The sequence below is a fragment of the Coregonus lavaretus genome, assembly GCF_964263955.1.
Source record: "Coregonus lavaretus genome assembly, chromosome: 27".
Classification (NCBI taxonomy): domain Eukaryota; kingdom Metazoa; phylum Chordata; class Actinopteri; order Salmoniformes; family Salmonidae; genus Coregonus; species Coregonus lavaretus.
The window spans coordinates 43,851,705-43,875,579 of record NC_140014.1 but is presented as its reverse complement, the minus strand read 5'-3'; the positions used below and the strand labels follow the sequence as shown (position 1 = coordinate 43,875,579).

Here is a 23,875-nt window from a genome sequence, read left to right as displayed (position 1 = left end):
TAAAACTCACCGTCAGGCTACATTTTTTTGACCTCACTGTGATCAATCAATTTGAAGAAAAAAAAGTTCAACAACAGGTTGAAACTGAGTGTTTAAACATAGCTGTTGCGGATGTTGTTTCAAAGCCAAACACAATGAAATGGACAGCGGTTTCTGAGGTGATGATTCATTCACAACATGTCACATGTTTCCTAGAGTCCCTTATCTGGTCACATGTTTCCTAGAGTCTCTTATCTGGTCACATGTTTCCTAGAGTCCCTTATCTGGTCACATGTTTCCTAGAGTCTCTTATCTGGTCACATGTTTCCTAGAGTCCCTTATCTGGTCACATGTTTCCTAGAGTCTCTTATCTGGTCACATGTTTCCTAGAGTCTCTTATCAGTAATTGTATAGATATTTATTGGCATGAGTGTTTCTCTCTCTGTCTCTCTCTCTGTCTCTGTCTCTCTCTCTGTCTCTCTCTCTCTCTCTCTCTCTCTGTCTCTCTCTGTCTCTCTCTCTGTCTCTGTCTCTCTCTCTGTCTCTCTCTCTCTAGACTGGAGAGTTGGTGCGGATCTATAAAGGACATAGTCATGCTGTCACAGTGGTGGCCATCCTGGGGAAGGTGATGGTCACTGCCTGTCTTGACAAACTGGTCCGCGTCTACGAACTACAGGTCAGTCCCCTCTCTCCAGCCTCACTGTAGAGTCTATGAACTACAGGTCAGTCCCCTCTCTCCAGCCCCACTGTAGAGTCTATGAACTACAGGTCAGTCCTCTCTCCAGCCTCACTGTAGAGTCTATGAACTACAGGTCAGTCCTCTCTCCAGCCCCAGTGTAGAGTCTATGAACTACAGGTCAGTCCTCTCTCCAGCCTCACTGTAGAGTCTATGAACTACAGGTCAGTCCTCTCTCCAGCCTCACTGTAGAGTCTATGAACTACAGGTCAGTCCTCTCTCCAGCCCCACTGTAGAGTCTATGAACTACAGGTCAGTCCCCTTTCTCCAGCCCCACTGTAGAGTCTATGAACTACAGGTCAGTCTCCTCTCCAGCCCCAGTGTAGAGTCTATGAACTACAGGGCAGTCCTCTCTCCAGCCCCACTGTAGAGTCTATGAACTACAGGTCAGTCCTCTCTCCAGCCCCACTGTAGAGTCTATGAACTACAGGTCAGTCCTCTCTCTCCAGCCCCACTGTAGAGTCTATGAACTACAGGTCAGTCCTCTCTCCAGCCCCACTGTAGAGTCTATGAACTACAGGTCAGTCTCCTCTCCAGCCCCACTGTAGAGTCTATGAACTACAGGTCAGTCCTCTCTCCAGCCCCACTGTAGAGTCTATGAACTACAGGTCAGTCTCCTCTCCAGCCCCACTGTAGAGTCTATGAACTACAGGTCAGTCCCCTCTCTCCAGCCCCACTGTAGAGTCTATGAACTACAGGTCAGTCCCCTCTCTCCAGCCCCACTGTAGAGTCTATGAACTACAGGTCAGTCCCCTTTCTCCAGCCCCACTGTAGAGTCTATGAACTACAGGTCAGTCTCATCTCCAGCCCCACTGTAGAGTCTATGAACTACAGGTCAGTCCCCTTTCTCCAGCCCCACTGTAGAGTCTATGAACTACAGGTCAGTCTCCTCTCCAGCCCCTGTGTAGAGTCTATGAACTACAGGTCAGTCCCCTCTCCAGCCCCACTGTAGAGTCTATGAACTACAGGTCAGTCCCCTCTCTCCAGCCTCATTGTAGAGTCTATGAACTACAGGGCAGTCCTCTCTCCAGCCTCACTGTAGAGTCTATGAACTACAGGTCAGTCCTCTCTCCAGCCCCACTGTAGAGTCTATGAACTACAGGTCAGTCCCCTCTCTCCAGCCTCATTGTAGAGTCTATGAACTACAGGTCAGTCCCCTCTCCAGCCCCACTGTAGAGTCTATGAACTACAGGTCAGTCTCCTCTCCAGCCCCTGTGTAGAGTCTATGAACTACAGGTCAGTCCCCTCTCCAGCCCCACTGTAGAGTCTATGAACTACAGGTCAGTCCCCTCTCTCCAGCCCCAGTGTAGAGTCTATGAACTACAGGGCAGTCCTCTCTCCAGCCCCACTGTAGAGTCTATGAACTACAGGTCAGTCCCCTCTCTCCAGCCCCACTGTAGAGTCTATGAACTACAGGTCAGTCCCCTCTCCAGCCTCACTGTAGAGTCTATGAACTACAGGTCAGTCCTCTCTCCAGCCTCATTGTAGAGTCTATGAACTACAGGTCAGTCTCATCTCCAGCCCCACTGTATAGTCTATGAACTACAGGTCAGTCCTCTCTCCAGCCCCACTGTAGAGTCTATGAACTACAGGTCAGTCCTCTCTCCAGCCCCACTGTAGAGTCTATGAACTACAGGTCAGTCCTCTCTCCAGCCCCACTGTAGAGTCTATGAACTACAGGTCAGTCCTCTCTCCAGCCTCACTGTAGAGTCTATGAACTACAGGTCAGTCCTCTCTCCAGCCTCACTGTAGAGTCTATGAACTACAGGGCAGTCCTCTCTCCAGCCTCACTGTAGAGTCTATGAACTACAGGTCAGTCCTCTCTCCAGCCCCACTGTAGAGTCTATGAACTACAGGTCAGTCCTCTCTCCAGCCCCACTGTAGAGTCTATGAACTACAGGTCAGCCCTCTCTCCAGCCCCACTGTAGAGTCTATGAACTACAGGTCAGTCCTCTCTCCAGCCCCAGTGTAGAGTCTATGAACTACAGGTCAGTCCTCTCTCCAGCCCCACTGTAGAGTCTATGAACTACAGGTCAGTCCTCTCTCTCCAGCCCCACTGTAGAGTCTATGAACTACAGGTCAGTCCTCTCTCTCCAGCCCCACTGTAGAGTCTATGAACTACAGGTCAGTCCTCTCTCCAGCCCCACTGTAGAGTCTATGAACTACAGGTCAGTCCTCTCTCTCCAGCCCCACTGTAGAGTCTATGAACTACAGGTCAGTCCTCTCTCTCCAGCCCCACTGTAGAGTCTATGAACTACAGGTCAGTCCTCTCTCCAGCCCCAGTGTAGAGTCTATGAACTACAGGTCAGTCCTCTCTCCAGCCCCACTGTAGAGTCTATGAACTACAGGTCAGTCCTCTCTCCAGCCCCACTGTAGAGTCTATGAACTACAGGTCAGTCCTCTCTCCAGCCCCAGTGTAGAGTCTATGAACTACAGGTCAGTCCTCTCTCCAGCCCCACTGTAGAGTCTATGAACTACAGGTCAGTCCTCTCTCCAGCCCCACTGTAGAGTCTATGAACTACAGGTCAGTCCTCTCTCCAGCCCCAGTGTAGAGTCTATGAACTACAGGTCAGTCCTCTCTCCAGCCCCACTGTAGAGTCTATGAACTACAGGTCAGTCCTCTCTCCAGCCCCACTGTAGAGTCTATGAACTACAGGTCAGTCCCCTCTCCAGCCCCAGTGTAGAGTCTGAACTACAGGTCAGTCCTCTCTCCAGCCCCAGTGTAGGGTCTATGAACTACAGGTCAGTCCTCTCTCCAGCCCCACTGTAGAGTCTATGAACTACAGGTCAGTCCTCTCTCCAGCCCCAGTGTAGAGTCTATGAACTACAGGTCAGTCCTCTCTCCAGCCTCACTGTAGAGTCTATGAACTACAGGTCAGTCCTCTCTCCAGCCCCACTGTAGAGTCTATGAACTACAGGTCAGTCCTCTCTCCAGCCCCAGTGTAGAGTCTATGAACTACAGGTCAGTCCTCTCTCCAGCCCCAGTGTAGAGTCTATGAACTACAGGTCAGTCCCCTCTCCAGCCCCACTGTAGAGTTGGTAGCCATGTGTCTGTTCCTCGACATTAAAGCCAGACTGTACAATCACCTGTTTTTTTTATGGAGTAGTTAATGCTCTGAATTTGATTTAACTCTTTCCCCCACAGTCACATGATCGTCTGCAGGTGTACGGTGGACACACGGACATGGTGATGTGTATGGCTATCCACAAGAGTATGGTGAGTCCTCTGTCCTCAGTCCAAATACACAGAAATAAAGAAAACATATCCGTTTATCACTGACGTTTCTCTGTGTTCTAGGTCTACACAGGTTGCTATGACGGCAGTGTGCAGGCGGTCAAACTGAACCTGATCCAGAACTATTACTGCAGGGTAAGACAGGAGACTGGGATGTAAAGGGGTCGGCTGGGTAAGACAGGGAACTGGGATGTGAAGGGGTCGGCTGGGTAAGACAGGAGACTGGGATGTGAAGGGGTCTGCTGGGTAAGACAGGGAACTGGGATGTGAAGGGGTCTGCTGGGTAAGACAGGGAACTGGGATGTGAAGGGGTCGGCTGGGTAAGACAGGGAACTGGGATGTGAAGGGTCTCTGCTGGGTAAGACAGGGAACTGGGATGTGAAGGGGTTGGCTGGGTAAGACAGGGAACTGGGATGTGAAGGGGTCTGCTGGGTAAGACGGGAGACTGGGATGTGAAGGGGTCGGCTGGGTAAGACAGGGAACTGGGATGTGAAGGGGTCGGCTGGGTAAGACAGGGAACTGGGATGTGAAGGGGTCTGCTGGGTAAGACAGGGAACTGGGATGTGAAGGGGTCTGCTGGGTAAGACAGGGAACTGGGATGTGAAGGGGTCGGCTGGGTAAGACAGGGAACTGGGATGTGAAGGGGTCGGCTGGGTAAGACAGGGAACTGGGATGTGAAGGGGTCTGCTGGGTAAGACAGGGAACTGGGATGTGAAGGGGTCGGCTGGGTAAGACAGGAGACTGGGATGTGAAGGGGTCGGCTGGGTAAGACAGGGAACTGGGATGTGAAGGGGTCGGCTGGGTAAGACAGGGAACTGGGATGTGAAGGGGTCGGCTGGGTAAGACAGGAGACTGGGATGTGAAGGGGTCTGCTGGGTAAGACAGGGAACTGGGATGTGAAGGGGTCGGCTGGGTAAGACAGGGAACTGGGATGTGAAGGGGTCGGCTGGGTAAGACAGGGAACTGGGATGTGAAGGGGTCGGCTGGGTAAGACAGGAGACTGGGATGTGAAGGGGTCTGCTGGGTAAGACAGGGAACTGGGATGTGAAGGGGTCTGCTGGGTAAGACAGGGAACTGGGATGTGAAGGGGTCTGCTGGGTAAGACAGGGAACTGGGATGTGAAGGGGTCTGCTGGGTAAGACAGGGAACTGGGATGTGAAGGGGTCTGCTGGGTAAGACAGGGAACTGGGATGTGAAGGGGTCTGCTGGGTAAGACAGGGAACTGGGATGTGAAGGGGTCTGCTGGGTAAGACAGGGAACTGGGATGTGAAGGGGTCGGCTGGGTAAGACAGGGAACTGGGATGTGAAGGGGTCGGCTGGGTAAGACAGGAGACTGGGATGTGAAGGGGTCTGCTGGGTAAGACAGGGAACTGGGATGTGAAGGGGTCTGCTGGGTAAGACAGGGAACTGGGATGTGAAGGGGTCTGCTGGGTAAGACAGGGAACTGGGATGTGAAGGGGTCTGCTGGGTAAGACAGGGAACTGGGATGTGAAGGGGTCTGCTGGGTAAGACAGGGAACTGGGATGTGAAGGGGTCTGCTGGGTAAGACAGGGAACTGGGATGTGAAGGGGTCTGCTGGGTAAGACAGGGAACTGGGATGTGAAGGGGTCGGCTGGGTAAGACAGGGAACTGGGATGTGAAGGGGTCGGCTGGGTAAGACAGGGAACTGGGATGTGAAGGGGTCTGCTGGGTAAGACAGGGAACTGGGATGTGAAGGGGTCGGCTGGGTAAGACAGGGAACTGGGATGTGAAGGGGTCTGCTGGGTAAGACAGGGAACTGGGATGTGAAGGGGTCTGCTGGGTAAGACAGGGAACTGGGATGTGAAGGGTCTCTGCTGGGTAAGACAGGGAACTGGGATGTGAAGGGGTCGGCTGGGTAAGACAGGAGACTGGGATGTGAAGGGTCTCTGCTGGGTAAGACAGGGAACTGGGATGTGAAGGGAATGTTCTACTACGTAGTTCTACTGGGATAACCAAGTTAATAATACTAAGTAGAGGATAGGTCTTTCTTTATGGCTCAGTAGTTTTAGTTGCTACTATGTCCCACATTCTGAACGGTGTGTTTGTTCAGTATCTTATGTCCCGTCCCCCCCCAACTCCTCTCCTTCTAGTGGCATGGCTGTTCTCTGATCTAACTCTCCCCCCCCCCCCCCGACTCCTCTCCTTCTAGTGGCATGGCTGTTCTCTGATCTAACTCCCTCCCCCCGACTCCTCTCCTTCTAGTGGCATGGCTGTTCTCTGATCTAACTCCCTCCCCCCGACTCCTCTCCTTCTAGTGGCATGGCTGTTCTCTGATCTAACTCCCCCCCGACTCCTCTCCTTCTAGTGGCATGGCTGTCCTCTGATCTAACTCCCTCCCTCTGCCTCTTCCGTCCTCCCGGTGGCATGGCTGTCCTCTGATCTAACTCCCTCCCTCTGCCTCTTCTGTCCTCCCAGTGGCATGGCTGTTCCCTGATCTTTGGAGTGTTGGAGCACCTTCAGCAGCACCTGCTCCAAGACCACGCCTCTCCCAACACACAGACCCTCAAGTGTCGATGGAAGAACTGCGATGAGTATTTCACTGCTCGCAACGGCTCCAAGCAGGTTTGGCATCGAGTGTTCCTATATGAGGCATATACAGTAACACACACTACAGACTGCTGTGACTGTTATGGAATGTATTAGTCCAGAGGTAGGACTGTGACTGTTATAGAATGTATTAGTCCAGAGGTAGGACTGTGACTGTTATGGAATGTATTAGTCCAGAGGTAGGGCTGTGACTGTTATGGAATGTATTAGTCCAGAGGTAGGGCTGTGACTGTTATAGAATGTATTAGTCCAGAGGTAGGGCTGTGACTGTTATGGAATGTATTAGTCCAGAGGTAGGACTGTGACTGTTATAGAATGTATTAGTCCAGAGGTAGGACTGTGACTGTTATGGAATGTATTAGTCCAGAGGTAGGACTGTGACTGTTATGGAATGTATTAGTCCAGAGGTAGGGCTGTGACTGTTATGGAATGTATTAGTCCAGAGGTAGGGCTGTGACTGTTATGGAATGTATTAGTCCAGAGGTAGGACTGTGACTGTTATGGAATGTATTAGTCCAGAGGTAGGACTGTGACTGTTATGGAATGTATTAGTCCAGAGGTAGGGCTGTGACTGTTATGGAATGTATTAGTCCAGAGGTAGGGCTGTGACTGTTATGGAATGTATTAGTCCAGAGGTAGGACTGTGACTGTTATAGAATGTATTAGTCCAGAGGTAGGGCTGTGACTGTTATAGAATGTATTAGTCCAGAGGTAGGACTGTGACTGTTATAGAATGTATTAGTCCAGAGGTAGGACTGTGACTGTTATGGAATGTATTAGTCCAGAGGTAGGGCTGTGACTGTTATAGAATGTATTAGTCCAGAGGTAGGACTGTGACTGTTATGGAATGTATTAGTCCAGAGGTAGGGCTGTGACTGTTATAGAATGTATTAGTCCAGAGGTAGGGCTGTGACTGTTATGGAATGTATTAGTCCAGAGGTAGGACTGTGACTGTTATAGAATGTATTAGTCCAGAGGTAGGACTGTGACTGTTATGGAATGTATTAGTCCAGAGGTAGGGCTGTGACTGTTATAGAATGTATTAGTCCAGAGGTAGGGCTGTGACTGTTATAGAATGTATTAGTCCAGAGGTAGGACTGTGACTGTTATGGAATGGAATGTATTAGTCCAGAGGTAGGGCTGTGACTGTTATGGAATGTATTAGTCCAGAGGTAGGGCTTTGACTGTTATGGAATGTAATAGTCCAGAGGTAGGGCTGTGACTGTTATGGAATGTATTAGTCCAGAGGTAGGACTGTGACTGTTATGGAATGTATTAGTCCAGAGGTAGGACAGTGACTGTTATAGAATGTATTAGGCCAGAGGTAGGACTGTGACTGTTATGGAATGTATTAGTCCAGAGGTAGGACTGTGACTGTTATAGAATGTATTAGTCCAGAGGTAGGACTGTGACTGTTATGGAATGTATTAGTCCAGAGGTAGGGCTGTGACTGTTATAGAATGTATTAGTCCAGAGGTAGGGCTGTGACTGTTATAGAATGTATTAGTCCAGAGGTAGGACTGTGACTGTTATGGAATGGAATGTATTAGTCCAGAGGTAGGGCTGTGACTGTTATGGAATGTATTAGTCCAGAGGTAGGACTGTGACTGTTATAGAATGTATTAGTCCAGAGGTAGGACTGTGACTGTTATGGAATGTATTAGTCCAGAGGTAGGGCTGTGACTGTTATGGAATGTATTAGTCCAGAGGTAGGACTGTGACTGTTATAGAATGTATTAGTCCAGAGGTAGGACTGTGACTGTTATGGAATGTATTAGTCCAGAGGTAGGGCTGTGACTGTTATAGAATGTATTAGTCCAGAGGTAGGACTGTGACTGTTATGGAATGGAATGTATTAGTCCAGAGGTAGGGCTGTGACTGTTATGGAATGTATTAGTCCAGAGGTAGGGCTGTGACTGTTATGGAATGTATTAGTCCAGAGGTAGGGCTGTGACTGTTATGGAATGTATTAGTCCAGAGGTAGGACTGTGACTGTTATGGAATGTATTAGTCCAGAGGTAGGGCTGTGACTGTTATAGAATGTATTAGTCCAGAGGTAGGACTGTGACTGTTATGGAATGTATTAGTCCAGAGGTAGGGCTGTGACTGTTATGGAATGTATTAGTCCAGAGGTAGGGCTGTGACTGTTATAGAATGTATTAGTCCAGAGGTAGGGCTGTGACTGTTATGGAATGTATTAGTCCAGAGGTAGGACTGTGACTGTTATAGAATGTATTAGTCCAGAGGTAGGACTGTGACTGTTATGGAATGTATTAGTCCAGAGGTAGGACTGTGACTGTTATGGAATGTATTAGTCCAGAGGTAGGACTGTGACTGTTATGGAATGTATTAGTCCAGAGGTAGGGCTGTGACTGTTATAGAATGTATTAGTCCAGAGGTAGGGCTGTGACTGTTATAGAATGTATTAGTCCAGAGGTAGGACTGTGACTGTTATGGAATGGAATGTATTAGTCCAGAGGTAGGGCTGTGACTGTTATGGAATGTATTAGTCCAGAGGTAGGGCTGTGACTGTTATGGAATGTATTAGTCCAGAGGTAGGGCTGTGACTGTTATAGAATGTATTAGTCCAGAGGTAGGGCTGTGACTGTTATGGAATGTATTAGTCCAGAGGTAGGACTGTGACTGTTATAGAATGTATTAGTCCAGAGGTAGGGCTGTGACTGTTATAGAATGTATTAGTCCAGAGGTAGGGCTGTGACTGTTATGGAATGTATTAGTCCAGAGGTAGGACTGTGACTGTTATGGAATGTATTAGTCCAGAGGTAGGGCTGTGACTGTTATGGAATGTATTAGTCCAGAGGTAGGGCTGTGACTGTTATAGAATGTATTAGTCCAGAGGTAGGACTGTGACTGTTATGGAATGTATTAGTCCAGAGGTAGGACTGTGACTGTTATGGAATGTATTAGTCCAGAGGTAGGGCTGTGACTGTTATAGAATGTATTAGTCCAGAGGTAGGGCTGTGACTGTTATGGAATGTATTAGTCCAGAGGTAGGGCTGTGACTGTTATGGAATGTATTAGTCCAGAGGTAGGGCTGTGACTGTTATGGATGTATTAGTCCATCAGAGGTAGGACTGTGACTGTTATGGAATGTATTAGTCCAGAGGTAGGGCTGTGACTGTTATAGAATGTATTAGTCCAGAGGTAGGGCTGTGACTGTTATAGAATGTATTAGTCCAGAGGTAGGACTGTGACTGTTATGGAATGTATTAGTCCAGAGGTAGGACTGTGACTGTTATAGAATGTATTAGTCCAGAGGTAGGGCTGTGACTGTTATAGAATGTATTAGTCCAGAGGTAGGGCTGTGACTGTTATAGAATGTATTAGTCCAGAGGTAGGGCTGTGACTGTTATGGAATGTATTAGTCCAGAGGTAGGGCTGTGACTGTTATAGAATGTATTAGTCCAGAGGTAGGACTGTGACTGTTATAGAATGTATTAGTCCAGAGGTAGGACTGTGACTGTTATGGAATGTATTAGTCCAGAGGTAGGACTGTGACTGTTATGGAATGTATTAGTCCAGAGGTAGGGCTGTGACTGTTATAGAATGTATTAGTCCAGAGGTAGGGCTGTGACTGTTATAGAATGTATTAGTCCAGAGGTAGGGCTGTGACTGTTATGGAATGTATTAGTCCAGAGGTAGGGCTGTGACTGTTATAGAATGTATTAGTCCAGAGGTAGGGCTGTGACTGTTATGGAATGTATTAGTCCAGAGGTAGGGCTGTGACTGTTATAGAATGTATTAGTCCAGAGGTAGGGCTGTGACTGTTATAGAATGTATTAGTCCAGAGGTAGGGCTGTGACTGTTATGGAATGGAATGTATTAGTCCAGAGGTAGGGCTGTGACTGTTATGGAAGTTTGAATGACGGTAATTGGCAAGCCAAATGACCTCGGTCTCCATTAACAACTGTTAGAATTGCAAAACAAATCAAACAAATTTACGCACCATAAAAACATTCCATTGCATGAGCCACATCAGTTAGCATCATTAGAATGAACATTCTACATTACCATGGAAATCATTGCATCACAATACCAGGCAGCCATTGTGAATGTACACACAATGAGTTAGGTCAAACTGCCAGGGTCAGAGGTTCCCAGCCCATTCTATTCATCGTATAATAATAATAATAATAATAATAATATGCCATTTAGCAGACGCTTTTATCCAAAGCGACTTACAGTCATGTGTGCATACATTTTTTACGTATGGGTGGTCCCGGGGATCGAACCCACTACCCTGGCGTTACAAGCGCCGTGCTCTACCAGCTGAGCTACAGAGGACCACTACAATACCTTGCTTGTTTCATCACGTTGTTAAGAGTCCATGCTATCTCAGAAACAGACTCGACCGCACCAATGTCCGGCCTTCCCGTCTTCAGTCAGCTGTTATGACGGCTATTTTATTTTCATGACGGTCTCCATCCATAACCGTCGGTTACACCGTTATATGGTAATTGTGCCAGCCCCAGTCAGAGGCAGACCTTCTTCTTCTGCTAAATGGATGGATGTTCCAGACACCCCCTATTTATATTGACAGATCTACTATCTGGGTTGTGTGTCTCAGTTGATTCTTCCTGTGCTGTCTTAAATAGAACAAGTGATGTGTGTGTTTCTGTCTCCTGTCTACAGGGGGCGCCAAGGCACATGCTGCAACATGTTGAGGAGGAGTGGAGTAGACCAGCCCAACCCTGAGGGAGTGACCCCCACCCTCCCGTAACCCCTCCATCCCCCCTCTTTAACTCCCATATTGGGGTGACCCAGTCTATAAGGTCGCCTGGTTAAACCAGTCTGAATGATGAGCGCATCGTTGAAACAGTGGTGGCTCAGCTTGGTTTTACCATCTGGAAGACTTTTACGAAGTGGTGCCAGGTGACTGCTAGCCTGAAAACCAGACCTGTTTGGTGCTAACATTCCACTTCTTGCCAATGTTTGGCAGTGAGTGGAATGATAGCACAAACCGACGGGTATCCAGGCTAAGGTGACCATACATACCAGAGAATAATGATGATGAATCTGTTGGAATCCAATCTGTCGTTTTGTTATGAAAGGAGAGATGTGAAGTGTTATAGTTTTTTTTACCAACTAAAACATCTCTTCCTCTCCATGGTTCTCTCATCATGAATGAATGAACACTGCTTAATGTCAGTTGCTCGAACCACTGACCAAATAAGACAAAGGAACACAGGACTGACTAACTAACCGTTCACCAAGCAAAGAAACCAGGTATGAAAGAGTCATTGTTATGTTTTCTATTCAAACGGCTGCAAATACACTTTCAAAATGAATCCAACCCTCAGTTTTCTAAAGACAATGTTTGCCACTACATGGCATGGGTGAAGGGAGTGTTTGGAGTGAAGTCAGGATGCTAGTGTCTTGTTGTGTTTGGAGTGAAGTCAGGATGCTAGTGTCTTGTTGTGTTTGGAGTGAAGTCAGGATGCTAGTGTCTTGTTGTGTTTGGAGTGAAGTCAGGATGCTAGTGTCTTGTTGTGTTTGGAGTGAAGTCAGGATGCTAGTGTCTTGTTGTGTTTGGAGTGAAGTCAGGATGCTAGTGTCTTGTTGTGTTTGGGGTGAAGTCAGGATGCTAGTGTCTTGTTGTGTTTGGAGTGAAGTCAGGATGCTAGTGTCTTGTTGTGTTTGGAGTGAAGTCAGGATGCTAGTGTCTTGTTGTGTTTGGAGTGAAGTCAGGATGCTAGTGTCTTGTTGTGTTTGGAGTGAAGTCAGGATGCTAGTGTCTTGTTGTGTTTGGAGTGAAGTCAGGATGCTAGTGTCTTGTTGTGTTTGGAGTGAAGTCAGGATGCTAGTGTCTTGTTGTGCAGCTCCTCTGACTTATAATAACCTCTTTGGTTACAGCTGTGATTCACTCATTCATCAGACTAGGCTAGCCAGTCTGCTGAATGAAGGCTTTAATGGTGTCATGACCTAGATTTTTCTGGGACATATTTCAGTGCTATGGAGTGTAATTTCTTGCATTTTAAGAAGTTCATTTTGTATTTTTTGTTTTGTTTTTGAGAGTGATGCCCCATTTTGATAATTGTTTCTTTCATTAGATCCCCCTCACTACCATATCTTGGTCTTATTTTATTTTTTTAAACGGGGGTTTCTATCTTAGTCTTGATCTTTTTCTTTCTGGCGTTGAGTGTGGTTGCTCCTTGATATTTTGGTGTTTGTTGAAGGACAGTGTAAAGTGTCTGGGTCTGAGATTGCCATTTGAAAATGTGGTTTTGCAGTGATGGAGCACTGAGGAACTGAGAGACACAATGGTGTGTGTTCTAGAATGGTTCTAGAATGTGTTCTAGTGTCAGTTCTAGTGTTGGTTCTAGAATGTGCTCTAGTGTTGGTTCTAGAATGTGCTCTAGAATAGGTTCTAGTGTCGGTTCACTGTGTTTCTATGCGTGAACAGGCGTGTGTGATGAGCGTAGTTAATTTGTCCTCGTCGTTGAGACAGACGTGAGAAATTTGAAATAATCACTGTTTTGTTGTTGTTTTTTTCCTGAAGGAGTGAGTTTGTACTTAGCAATAATTGTTGGATATTGCTGTTCATCTTTTGTGGAACTCTTACAGTATGTGGGTGTATTTTAAATCGGGTGTATCTACTCCACAGTAAGTAAGGGTTTGTTTTGAAGCACGGGCCGTTTCTGTGTAGAGATGAAGATGGTATAGAGGCGGTGTGTTGAGGGGTTGAAGAGCCCAGAGGGACAGAATCAGGATCCACCTCCCATGCCATACCTCAAAACCCCCTGATGAGACACACGTCACTCAAACCAATATAAACCACTCACACACACACATCACACAAACCAAGCTGATACGTTGATCAATCATGCCTTTTTTTCCAAAACAGTTTTTTTTCTTCTTTTTATAGTATTATAAAGCAACACGTTTTTTTAAATTAAATTGTAATCAATGTAAAAAAAAAAGTTCAGCCAATGTTCTCGTTGTAACGCTCCTTATCCATGTAGTGGCAGCTCTGGGTTGTGGTGGTGTAGGTGTTTGTTCAGCTGAGGTGAGAAGACGTACCTCCAGACGCGTGGAACCTTTCCTCTTCCCCTGGTATTGGAGGGAAAACATACAGTCGTCTTCTTATCTGACATTCCTGAGTTTCTTTGACAAACTTTGTTTGGTTCTTGCCAACAGTTGTGAACTTGTTATTGTATAAGTAAAAACCTGGGAAAAGCCTGTTGATTTTGTTGTCTTTCATCTGTAGTTGTGTATGTGCTTGAATATTATCTTGAACTAAAGCATTCACAGACAGAGCAGCGGTTTAAAATATTATCTTGAACTAAAGCATTCGCAGACAGAGCAGCGGTTTAAAATATTATCTTGAACTAAAGCATTCGCAGACAGAGCAGCGGTTTAAAATATTATCTTGAACTAAAGCATTCCGACAGAGCATTTGACTTGTTTCTGCATTCATTTAATAAAGCATGTATTAGAGAAAAAATCAGTCCAACCAATAACTACACAATTATTTATTGTGTTAAAATGTTTAAAAATGCATTACTCTCATTTGACCAAAACTTTAATAGGAAACCACAAAAAGTCCAACCCATAGTCATATTCACAACTCCACATGTTGAACCCACCCTGTAGGGAGCTCTTCAACAGGCTAGGGAGGCTTCTGCCTGGTCGCTAGGGAGGCTTCTGCCTGGTCCTGGTCGCTAGGGAGGCTTCTGCCTGGTCCTGGTCGTACAGGGGAGGGTGGGAGGAGCTAGGGAGGCTTCTTCCTGGTCGCACAGCGGAGGTTGAGGAGGAGGAGTGTTCTTGGCAGGTTCTGTCTGTCCTGTTCTGCGTCTCGTCCATCCATTGGTAGGACTGGCAGATTAGCAGATTCTATAGACATTTCATCCATCCATTGGTAGGACTGGCAGATTAGCAGATTCTATAGACATTTCATCCATCCATTGGTAGGACTGGCAGATTAGCAGATTCTATAGACATTTCTCTGACACCAGTGTTTCAGAGCTGATGGGGAGATTTTTCCGGTTCCCACGGACCAACCAGTCCGGTGCTGAGTCAGAAAGTTCCAAGACTGAAGGGAGGAAGCACGGGTCCTTTTCCAACATCTCCAGTTCATCCAATGGCCATGAGAGAACCGTGGTCTTCACTGGAGCGATGTCGAGAAGGGGCTTGGCAGCGCATCATGTCAGGGTGGGTTGATATCCCAAATGTTAAGGATGGTATAGGGGAGATGTTCAGGATGGTAGGTGGTATAGGGGAGATGTTCAGGATGGTAGGCAGTATAGGGGAGATGTTCAGGATGGTAGGTGGTATAGGGGAGATGTTCAGGATGGTAGGTGGTATAGGGGAGATGTTAAGGATGGTATAGGGGAGATGTTCAGGATGGTAGGTGGTATAGGGGAGATGTTAAGGATGGTAGGTGGTATAGGGGAGATGTTCAGGATGGTAAGTGGTATAGGGGAGATGTTAAGGATGGTAGGTGGTATAGGGGAGATGTTCAGGATGGTAGGTGGTATAGGGGAGATGTTCAGGATGGTAGGTGGTATAGGGGAGATGTTCAGGATGGTAAGTGGTATAGGGGAGATGTTCAGGATGGTAGGTGGTATAGGGTAGATGTTAAGGATGGTAGGTGGTATAGGGGAGATGTTCAGGATGGTAGGTGGTATAGGGGAGATGTTCAGGATGGTAAGTGGTATAGGGGAGATGTTCAGGATGGTATAGGGGAGATGTTAAGGATGGTAGGTGGTATAGGGGAGATGTTCAGGATGGTAGGTGGTATAGGGGAGATGTTCAAGATGGTAGGTGGTATAGGGGAGATGTTCAAGATGGTAGGCATAATGAGGGAATCTATTCAGTAGATAGGAGTAGGGAACCAGGTGAAGGCTTAGAACGACAGGCACATTTTCCCCAGATAAATAAAACGGTGAATATTTTAAGAGATATTTGATGGGTTATGGAGAAGTGGTTCTGTGAGGTATCGTGACAGAAAAAGAGAGGTTATGTGTGTTTGATGCCTGAGAGAGAGAACAGTACATGTTGTAAGGAGTGGGGTGTGTTAAAAAAAGACATGGACGACTCAGAAGACACTGATGTTTCAGCAATACTGGGAAATGGACATGGTCAGGAGAGGAAATTAGAGAAGCCTGAGACCTAGAGAGAGGGAAGAGAGAGGGATGAGGATGTGCAAACTGGTATGGACTGGTAAGTAGCAGTCTAATGTGAGGACTGGACTGGTAAGTAGCAGTCTAATGTGAGGACTGGACTGGTAAGTAGCAGTCTAATGTGAGGACTGGACTGGTAAGTAGCAGTCTAATGTGAGGACTGGACTGGTAAGTAGCAGTCTAATGTGAGGACTGGACTGGTAAGGAGCAGTCTAATGTGAGGACTGGACTGGTAAGTAGCAGTCTAATGTGAGGACTGGACTGGTAAGTAGCAGTCTAATGTGAGGACTGGACTGGTAAGTAGCAGTCTAATGTGAGGACTGGACTGGTAAGTAGCAGTCTAATGTGAGGACTGGACTGGTAAGTAGCAGTCTAATGTGAGGACTGGACTGGTAAGTAGCAGTCTAATGTGAGGACTGGACTGGTAAGTAGCAGTCTAATGTGAGGACTGGACTGGTAAGTAGCAGTCTAATGTGAGGACTGGACTGGTAAGTAGCAGTCTAATGTGAGGACTGGACTGGTAAGGAGCAGTCTAATGTGAGGACTGGACTGGTAAGTAGCAGTCTAATGTGAGGACTGGACTGGTAAGGAGCAGTCTAATGTGAGGACTGGACTGGTAAGTAGCAGTCTAATGTGAGGACTGGACTGGTAAGTAGCAGTCTAATGTGAGGACTGGACTGGTAAGTAGCAGTCTAATGTGAGGACTGGACTGGTAAGTAGCAGTCTAATGTGAGGACTGGACTGGTAAGTAGCAGTCTAATGTGAGGACTGGACTGGTAAGTAGCAGACTAATGTGAGGACTGGACAGGTAAGTAGCAGTCTAATGTGAGGACTGAGGGTTGAAGTGAGGTGAACAGGAAGGAAGTGATGGTATTGGCATGGTTAGGGCAATGTTTTGGTACAGTCAGTATTGAGGTACATTCTGGTAGTTCTGCTCTGTTCTTCATGTGGGATGGGTCTCACCTGGGAGGCCGACCGGCCGAGAAGACCTTTCTGGCTCTCTAGGCATACATGGTCAGCTGGAGCCACTGGACATAGAGGAGAGACATAGAGGGGTAGTATCAGGACATAGAGGGGTAGTATCAGGACATAGAGGGGTAGTATCAGGATATAGAGGGGTAGTATCAGTTAGGATATAGAGGGGTATTATCAGGACATAGAGGGGTAGTATACAGACATAGAGGGGTAGTAATCAGGACATAGAGGGGTAGTATCAGTTAGGATATAGAGGGGTAGTATACAGACATAGAGGGGTATTATCAGGACATAGAGGGGTAGTATCAGGACATAGAGGGGTAGTATCAGGACATAGAGGGGTAGTATCAGTTAGGACATAGAGGGGTAGTATCAGGACATAGAGGGGTAGTATCAGGACATAGAGGGGTAGTATCAGTTAGGACATAGAGGGGTATTATCAGGACATAGAGGGGTAGTATCAGGACATAGAGGGGTAGTATCAGTTAGGATATAGAGGGGTAGTATCAGTTAGGACATAGAGGGGTAGTATCAGGACATAGAGGGGTAGTATCAGTTAGGATATATAGGGGTAGTATCAGGACATAGAGGGGTAGTATCAGGACATAGAGGGGTGGTATCAGTTAGGATATAGAGGGGTAGTATCAGGACATAGAGGGGTAGTATCAGTTAGGATATAGAGGGGTAGTATCAGGACATAGAGGGGTAGTATCAGTTAGGATATAGAGGGGTAGTATCAGGACATAGAGGGGTAGTATCAGGACATAGAGGGGTAGTATCAGGACATAGAGGGGTAGTATCAGTTAGGACATATAGGGGTAGTATCAGTTAGGACATATAGGGGTAGTATCAGGACATAGAGGGGTAGTATCAGGACATAGAGGGGTAGTATCAGGACATAGAGGGGTAGTATCAGGACATAGAGGGGTAGTATCAGGACATAGAGGGGTAGTATCAGTTAGGATATAGAGGGGTAGTATCAGGACATAGAGGGGTAGTAGCAGTTAGGACATAGAGGGGTAGTATCAGGACATAGAGGGGTAGTATCAGGACAGAGGGGTAGTATCAGGACATAGACGTAGTATCAGGACATAGAGGGGTAGTATCAGGACATAGAGGGGTAGTATCAGTTAGGACATAGAGGTAGTATCAGGACATAGAGGGGTTGTATCAGGACATAGAGGGGTAGTATCAGTTAGGATATAGAGGGGTAGTATCAGTCAGGACATAGAGGGGTAGTATCAGTCAGGACATAGAGGGGTAGTATCAGTCAGGACATAGAGGGGTAGTATCAGTCAGGACATAGAGGGGTAGTATCAGTTAGGATATAGAGGGGTAGTATCAGGACATAGAGGGGTAGTATCAGGACAGAGGGGTAGTATCAGGATATAGAGGGGTAGTATCAGGATATAGAGGGGTAGTATCAGTTAGGACATAGAGGGGTAGTATCAGGACATAGAGGGGTAGTATCAGGACAGAGGGGTAGTATCAGTTAGGACATAGAGGTAGTATCAGGACATAGAGGGGTAGTATCAGGACATAGAGGGGTAGTATCAGGACATAGAGGGGTAGTATCAGGACAGAGGGGTAGTATCAGTTAGGACATAGAGGTAGTATCAGGACATAGAGGGGTAGTATCAGGACATAGAGGGGTAGTATCAGGACATAGAGGGGTAGTATCAGGACATAGAGGGGTAGTATCAGTTAGGATATAGAGGGGTAGTATCAGGACATAGAGGGGTAGTATCAGGACATAGAGGGGTAGTATCAGGACATAGAGGGGTAGTAGCAGTTAGGACATAGAGGGGTAGTAGCAGTTAGGACATAGAGGGGTAGTATCAGGACATAGAGGGGTAGTATCAGGACATAGAGGGGTAGTATCAGGACATAGAGGGGTAGTATCAGGACATAGAGGGGTAGTATCAGGACAGAGGGGTAGTATCAGTTAGGACATAGAGGTAGTATCAGGACATAGAGGGGTAGTATCAGTTAGGATATAGAGGGGTAGTATCAGGACATAGAGGGGTAGTATCAGGACATAGAGGGGTAGTATCAGTTAGGATATAGAGGGGTAGTATCAGTCAGGACATAGAGGGGTAGTATCAGTCAGGACATAGAGGGGTAGTATCAGTCAGGACATAGAGGGGTAGTATCAGTCAGGACATAGAGGGGTAGTATCAGTCAGGACATAGAGGGGTAGTATCAGTCAGGACATAGAGGGGTAGTATCAGTCAGGACATAGAGGGGTAGTATCAGTCAGGACATAGAGGGGTAGTATCAGTCAGGACATAGAGGGGTAGTATCAGTCAGGACATAGAGGGGTAGTATCAGTCAGGACATAGAGGGGTAGTATCCGTCAGGACATAGAGGGGTAGTATCCGTCAGGACATAGAGGGGTAGTATCCGTTAGGATATAGAGGGGTAGTATCAGTTAGGATATAGAGGGGTAGTATCAGTTAGGATATAGAGGGGTAGTATCAGTTAGGATATAGAGGGGTAGTATCAGGATATAGAGGGGTAGTATCAGGATATAGAGGGGTAGTATCAGGACATAGAGGGGTAGTATCAGGATACAGAGGGGTAGTATCAGGACATAGAGGGGTAGTATCAGGACATAGAGGGGTAGTATCAGTTAGGATATAGAGGGGTAGTATCAGTTAGGACATAGAGGGGTAGTATCAGGATATAGAGGGGTAGTATCAGGATATAGAGGGGTAGTATCAGGACATAGAGGGGTAGTATCAGTTAGGATATAGAGGGGTAGTATCAGTCAGGACATAGAGGGGTAGTATCAGTCAGGACATAGAGGGGTAGTATCAGTCAGGACATAGAGGGGTAGTATCAGTCAGGACATAGAGGGGTAGTATCAGTCAGGACATAGAGGGGTAGTATCAGTCAGGACATAGAGGGGTAGTATCAGTTAGGACATAGAGGGGTAGTATCCGTTAGGACATAGAGGGGTAGTATCCGTTAGGATATAGAGGGGTAGTATCCGTTAGGATATAGAGGGGTAGTATCAGTTAGGATATAGAGGGGTAGTATCAGTTAGGATATAGAGGGGTAGTATCAGGATATAGAGGGGTAGTATCAGGATATAGAGGGGTAGTATCAGGACATAGAGGGGTAGTATCAGGATACAGAGGGGTAGTATCAGGACATAGAGGGGTAGTATCAGGACATAGAGGGGTAGTATCAGTTAGGATATAGAGGGGTAGTATCAGTTAGGACATAGAGGGGTAGTATCAGGATATAGAGGGGTAGTATCAGGATATAGAGGGGTAGTATCAGGATATAGAGGGGTAGTATCAGGACATAGAGGGGTAGTATCAGGATATAGAGGGGTAGTATCAGTTAGGACATATAGGGGTAGTATCAGTTAGGACATAGAGGGGTAGTATCAGGACATAGAGGGGTAGTATCAGGACATAGAGGGGTAGTATCAGTTAGGACATAGAGGGGTAGTATCAGGACATAGAGGGGTAGTATCAGGACATAGAGGGGTAGTATCAGGACATAGAGGGGTAGTATCAGTTAGGACATAGAGGGGTATTATCAGGACATAGAGGGGTAGTATCAGGACATAGAGGGGTAGTATCAGTTAGGATATAGAGGGGTAGTATCAGGATATAGAGGGGTAGTATCAGGACATAGAGGGGTAGTATCAGGACATAGAGGGGTAGTATCAGTTAGGATATAGAGTGGTAGTATCAGGACATAGAGGGGTAGTATCAGGACATAGAGGGGTAGTATCAGTTAGGACATAGAGGGGTATTATCAGGACATAGAGGGGTAGTATCAGTTAGGATATAGAGGGGTAGTATCAGGATATAGAGGGGTAGTATCAGGACATAGAGGGGTAGTATCAGTTAGGATATAGAGTGGTAGTATCAGGACATAGAGGGGTAGTATCATAGGGGTAGTATCAGGACATAGAGGGGTAGTATCAGGACATAGAGGGGTAGTATCAGTTAGGACATAGAGGGGTATTATCAGGACATAGAGGGGTAGTATCAGGACATAGAGGGGTAGTATCAGGACATAGAGGGGTAGTATCAGTTAGGACATATAGGGGTATTATCAGGACATAGCGGGGTAGTATCAGGACATAGAGGGGTAGTATCAGTTAGGATATAGAGGGGTAGTATCAGGACATAGAGTGGTAGTATCAGGACATAGAGGGGTAGTATCAGGACATAGAGGGGTAGTATCAGGACATAGAGGGGTAGTATCATAGCGCACCATAGAAAACAAGGAGTGAAAAGACATTAGCGCTGAAGAACGTCTTCAGTCGACACAGCCCCTAAGGCAACACGTTATTCGTCATCGTACTCCATACTGTGTAACGTTAGCATTAGCAGCATACCTCCAAGACACTGAGTCTGATCGTACCATCCCCATCCTGGTCAAAGGCCTGGAACGCCCCTGCAAACAAACCCCATTTCATCAATCAATCAATAAAACATGAACATGGCTTTGAGCCGGACCAGATAGAATAGGAAGGTGAAGTTTGTGTGCGCGTGAGTGACTTACTGAACATGGCTTCGAGCCGGACCAGACAGCTGATGAAGCTGTCAAAGTCGATGTTCATGCCCTCGTTGGCGTAACGCATGGTGATGATGTCATACAGCTGGTTGTTGAGACGGAAGCCTGAACGGGTCACAAGACACAACTGAGCAGTGACAAGACCGTTAGAGATAAAATATATTGGACATAGAGATTAGGCTGTGGAGTGGATGGAGTCAGTTACCAGGCTGCCACATTTAACGATAACACTAAGGTCTGAATACATTTACTCTGATTTTTAAATGACCTCTAACAATGTCACAGATACTCTGAATACTTTTCTAACACTTTTCTTACCTCGTCCCCAGGATTGGATTGCTCGCGCATAGATCCTGGTAACATTGTGCAACAAAGTGGGACTTTGGGTGTGGTTAAAATAGAGGCCGGAGATGGAGCGAGCTGGCTACAGCTGTATTAGATGGGACTTTTCAAAAATGGCGACAATCGAAATAAATGTTCTATTTACATTTAAGTCATTTAGCAGACGCTCTTATCCAGAGCGATTTACAGGTAGTGAGTGCATACATTATTATTTTTTTGTTTTATATATATATTTTTTTTTTTCATACTGCCCCCCGTGGGAATCGAACCCACAACCCTGGCGTTGCAAACGCCATTCTCTACCAACTGAGCTACATCCCTGCCGGCCATTCCCTCCCCTACCCTGGACGACGCTGGGCCAATTGTGCGCCGCCCCATGGGTCTATCACATTGGCATTATTCTTTTAAGGAAGCCCAACTGATTCTGAGTTTGGGCCAGTAGTGGTGTGTGGGTAAAATCACTGGGGAAGCCAGGCCAGTCAAAAAGCCATATTACAACCTATGTTGTGATAATTGCGTTGTTTGCTCTATATCCCATTAGTTCATACGCCACCGTGATATACAATAAGGTCGTGACAACAAAAAGACAACAGTCAAACAGTGGAGGAATAAATTCAACTACACATACTGTTTGTTTCGTCACAAATCCCGGAGAGCAACGTCTGTCCGGTAATATTGCACGTAACAAACTGTTTATATGACCTGCAGCACGGTCAAGCAAGTTCACGTTTTCGACAGTTTACTAATCAACTACTGATTTAGAACCACGGAGTTACAGCAAGTCAGCACAAAGACAACAGGAGCACTGCCTCCACTATACTAACTAACCCTAACCCTAACCCTAACCCAAAGACAACAGGAGCCCTGCCTCCACTATACTAACTAACCCTAACCCAAAGACAACAGGAGCCCTGCCTCCACTATACTAACTAACCCTAACCCAAAGACAACAGGAGCACTGCCTCCGCTATTCCAGCCCCATTTCAACTTAAACATTTAAACATAATTAAATCAACAAGGCTATGTATGCTTCGTTTAATACACTGAAAACAAACTTAATGATACCAAAAAACAATTTTGTCTAATCAATGTTGCTAAATATCATGTGGCTGTCCATGGTACTGATTTCTGATTTTTGGGCGCGCAAGTAAATAAATATTGGGGACTCACCCTACTACCCTTGTAGACTAGTTGACAAAACGGTCTATGGCTCTCTACTTGTAGACTAGTTGACAAAACGGTCTATGGCTCTCTACTTGTAGACTAGTTGACAAAACGGTCTATGGCTCTCTACTTGTAGACTAGTTGACAAAACGGTCTATGGCTCTCTACTTGTAGACTAGTTGACAAAACGGTCTATGGCTCTCTACTTGTAGACTAGTTGACAAAACGGTCTATGGCTCTCTACTTGTAGACTAGTTGACAAAACGGTCTATGGCTCTCTACTTGTAGACTAGTTGACAAAACGGTCTATGGCTCTCTACTTGTAGACTAGTTGACAAAACGGTCTATGGCTCTCTACTTGTAGACTAGTTGGCAAAACGGTCTATGGCTCTCTACGCTTTTAGTTTTAGTTTTCATAAGCTAGCAAGCATTTTAGCTAGGTAGCCTAACTTCCTCACATGGGCAACAATGAACCAGCTAAGTTAGCTAGCTAGCTAACATGGGCAACAATGAACCAGCTAAGTTAGCTAGCTAGCTAACATGGGCAACAATGAACCAGCTAAGTTAGCTAGCTAGCTAACATGGGCAACAATGAACCAGCTAAGTTAGCTAGCTAGCTAACATGGGCAACAATGAACCAGCTAAGTTAGCTAGCTAGCTAACATGGGCAACAATGAACCAGCTAAGTTAGCTAGCTAGCTAACATGGGCAACAATGAACCACCTAAGTTAGCTAGCTAGCTAACGTGAGCCTACTGGGCTACATCTAGGCTACGTGAATATGTATGAGTAGCCTGCATCATTCTTCGGCGGTGGAACTAAAACAAGCATGTCCACTCTATGGCAGGAGTTATGTGGAAATAGGGGTGCATTGCCCTCTGGTGGGTGCCTTTTTTAAATCACTTGTGCTGCTTGCTCTTTGAAGTCGACAATGTAGCGGGGAGGTTCTAAGGCTTGTGCTGGATGGTGATGGACTGAGAGATCAGCCAATCAAAACCGTTGTCTGTTTTCGCCACTCCTGCCATAGACTCTCAGTCAAGTCCCGTTCTGAGGCGCTAGTCCCGTTCTGAGGCGCTAGTCCCGTTCTGAGGCGCTAGTCCCGTTCTGAGGCGCTAGTCCCGTTCTGAGGCGCTAGTCCCGTTCTGAGGCGCTGTGAAACCAGACGTCTCCACAGAGAGGGAGCCTGCTGGTG

The 23,875-nt window shown here is 46.5% G+C and overlaps 2 protein-coding genes across 2 annotated transcripts in view; one reads left to right on the top strand and one right to left on the bottom strand.

The window, feature by feature from the left end:
- znf106a (zinc finger protein 106a) overlaps positions 1 to 13,718 on the top strand; it is a 53,841-nt gene extending 40,123 nt beyond the window's left edge. The window contains exons 16-20 of the mRNA XM_084144201.1: positions 536 to 655; positions 3,861 to 3,932; positions 4,014 to 4,085; positions 6,387 to 6,533; positions 11,172 to 13,718. Coding sequence (XP_084000327.1) covers positions 536 to 655; positions 3,861 to 3,932; positions 4,014 to 4,085; positions 6,387 to 6,533; positions 11,172 to 11,234 — 474 coding nt within the window. The 3' untranslated portion in view covers positions 11,235 to 13,718. The remainder of the gene's footprint in view (positions 1 to 535; positions 656 to 3,860; positions 3,933 to 4,013; positions 4,086 to 6,386; positions 6,534 to 11,171) is intronic.
- A 279-nt stretch (positions 13,719 to 13,997) lies between these two features.
- capn3a (calpain 3a, (p94)) overlaps positions 13,998 to 23,875 on the bottom strand; it is a gene marked incomplete at its 5' end in the record, with an annotated part of 44,045 nt that continues 34,167 nt past the window's right edge. The window contains 4 exons of the mRNA XM_084143948.1: positions 13,998 to 15,650; positions 16,625 to 16,689; positions 21,000 to 21,058; positions 21,167 to 21,283. Of these exons, the coding sequence (XP_084000074.1) occupies positions 16,663 to 16,689; positions 21,000 to 21,058; positions 21,167 to 21,283 (203 nt within the window). The 3' untranslated portion in view covers positions 13,998 to 15,650; positions 16,625 to 16,662. The remainder of the gene's footprint in view (positions 15,651 to 16,624; positions 16,690 to 20,999; positions 21,059 to 21,166; positions 21,284 to 23,875) is intronic.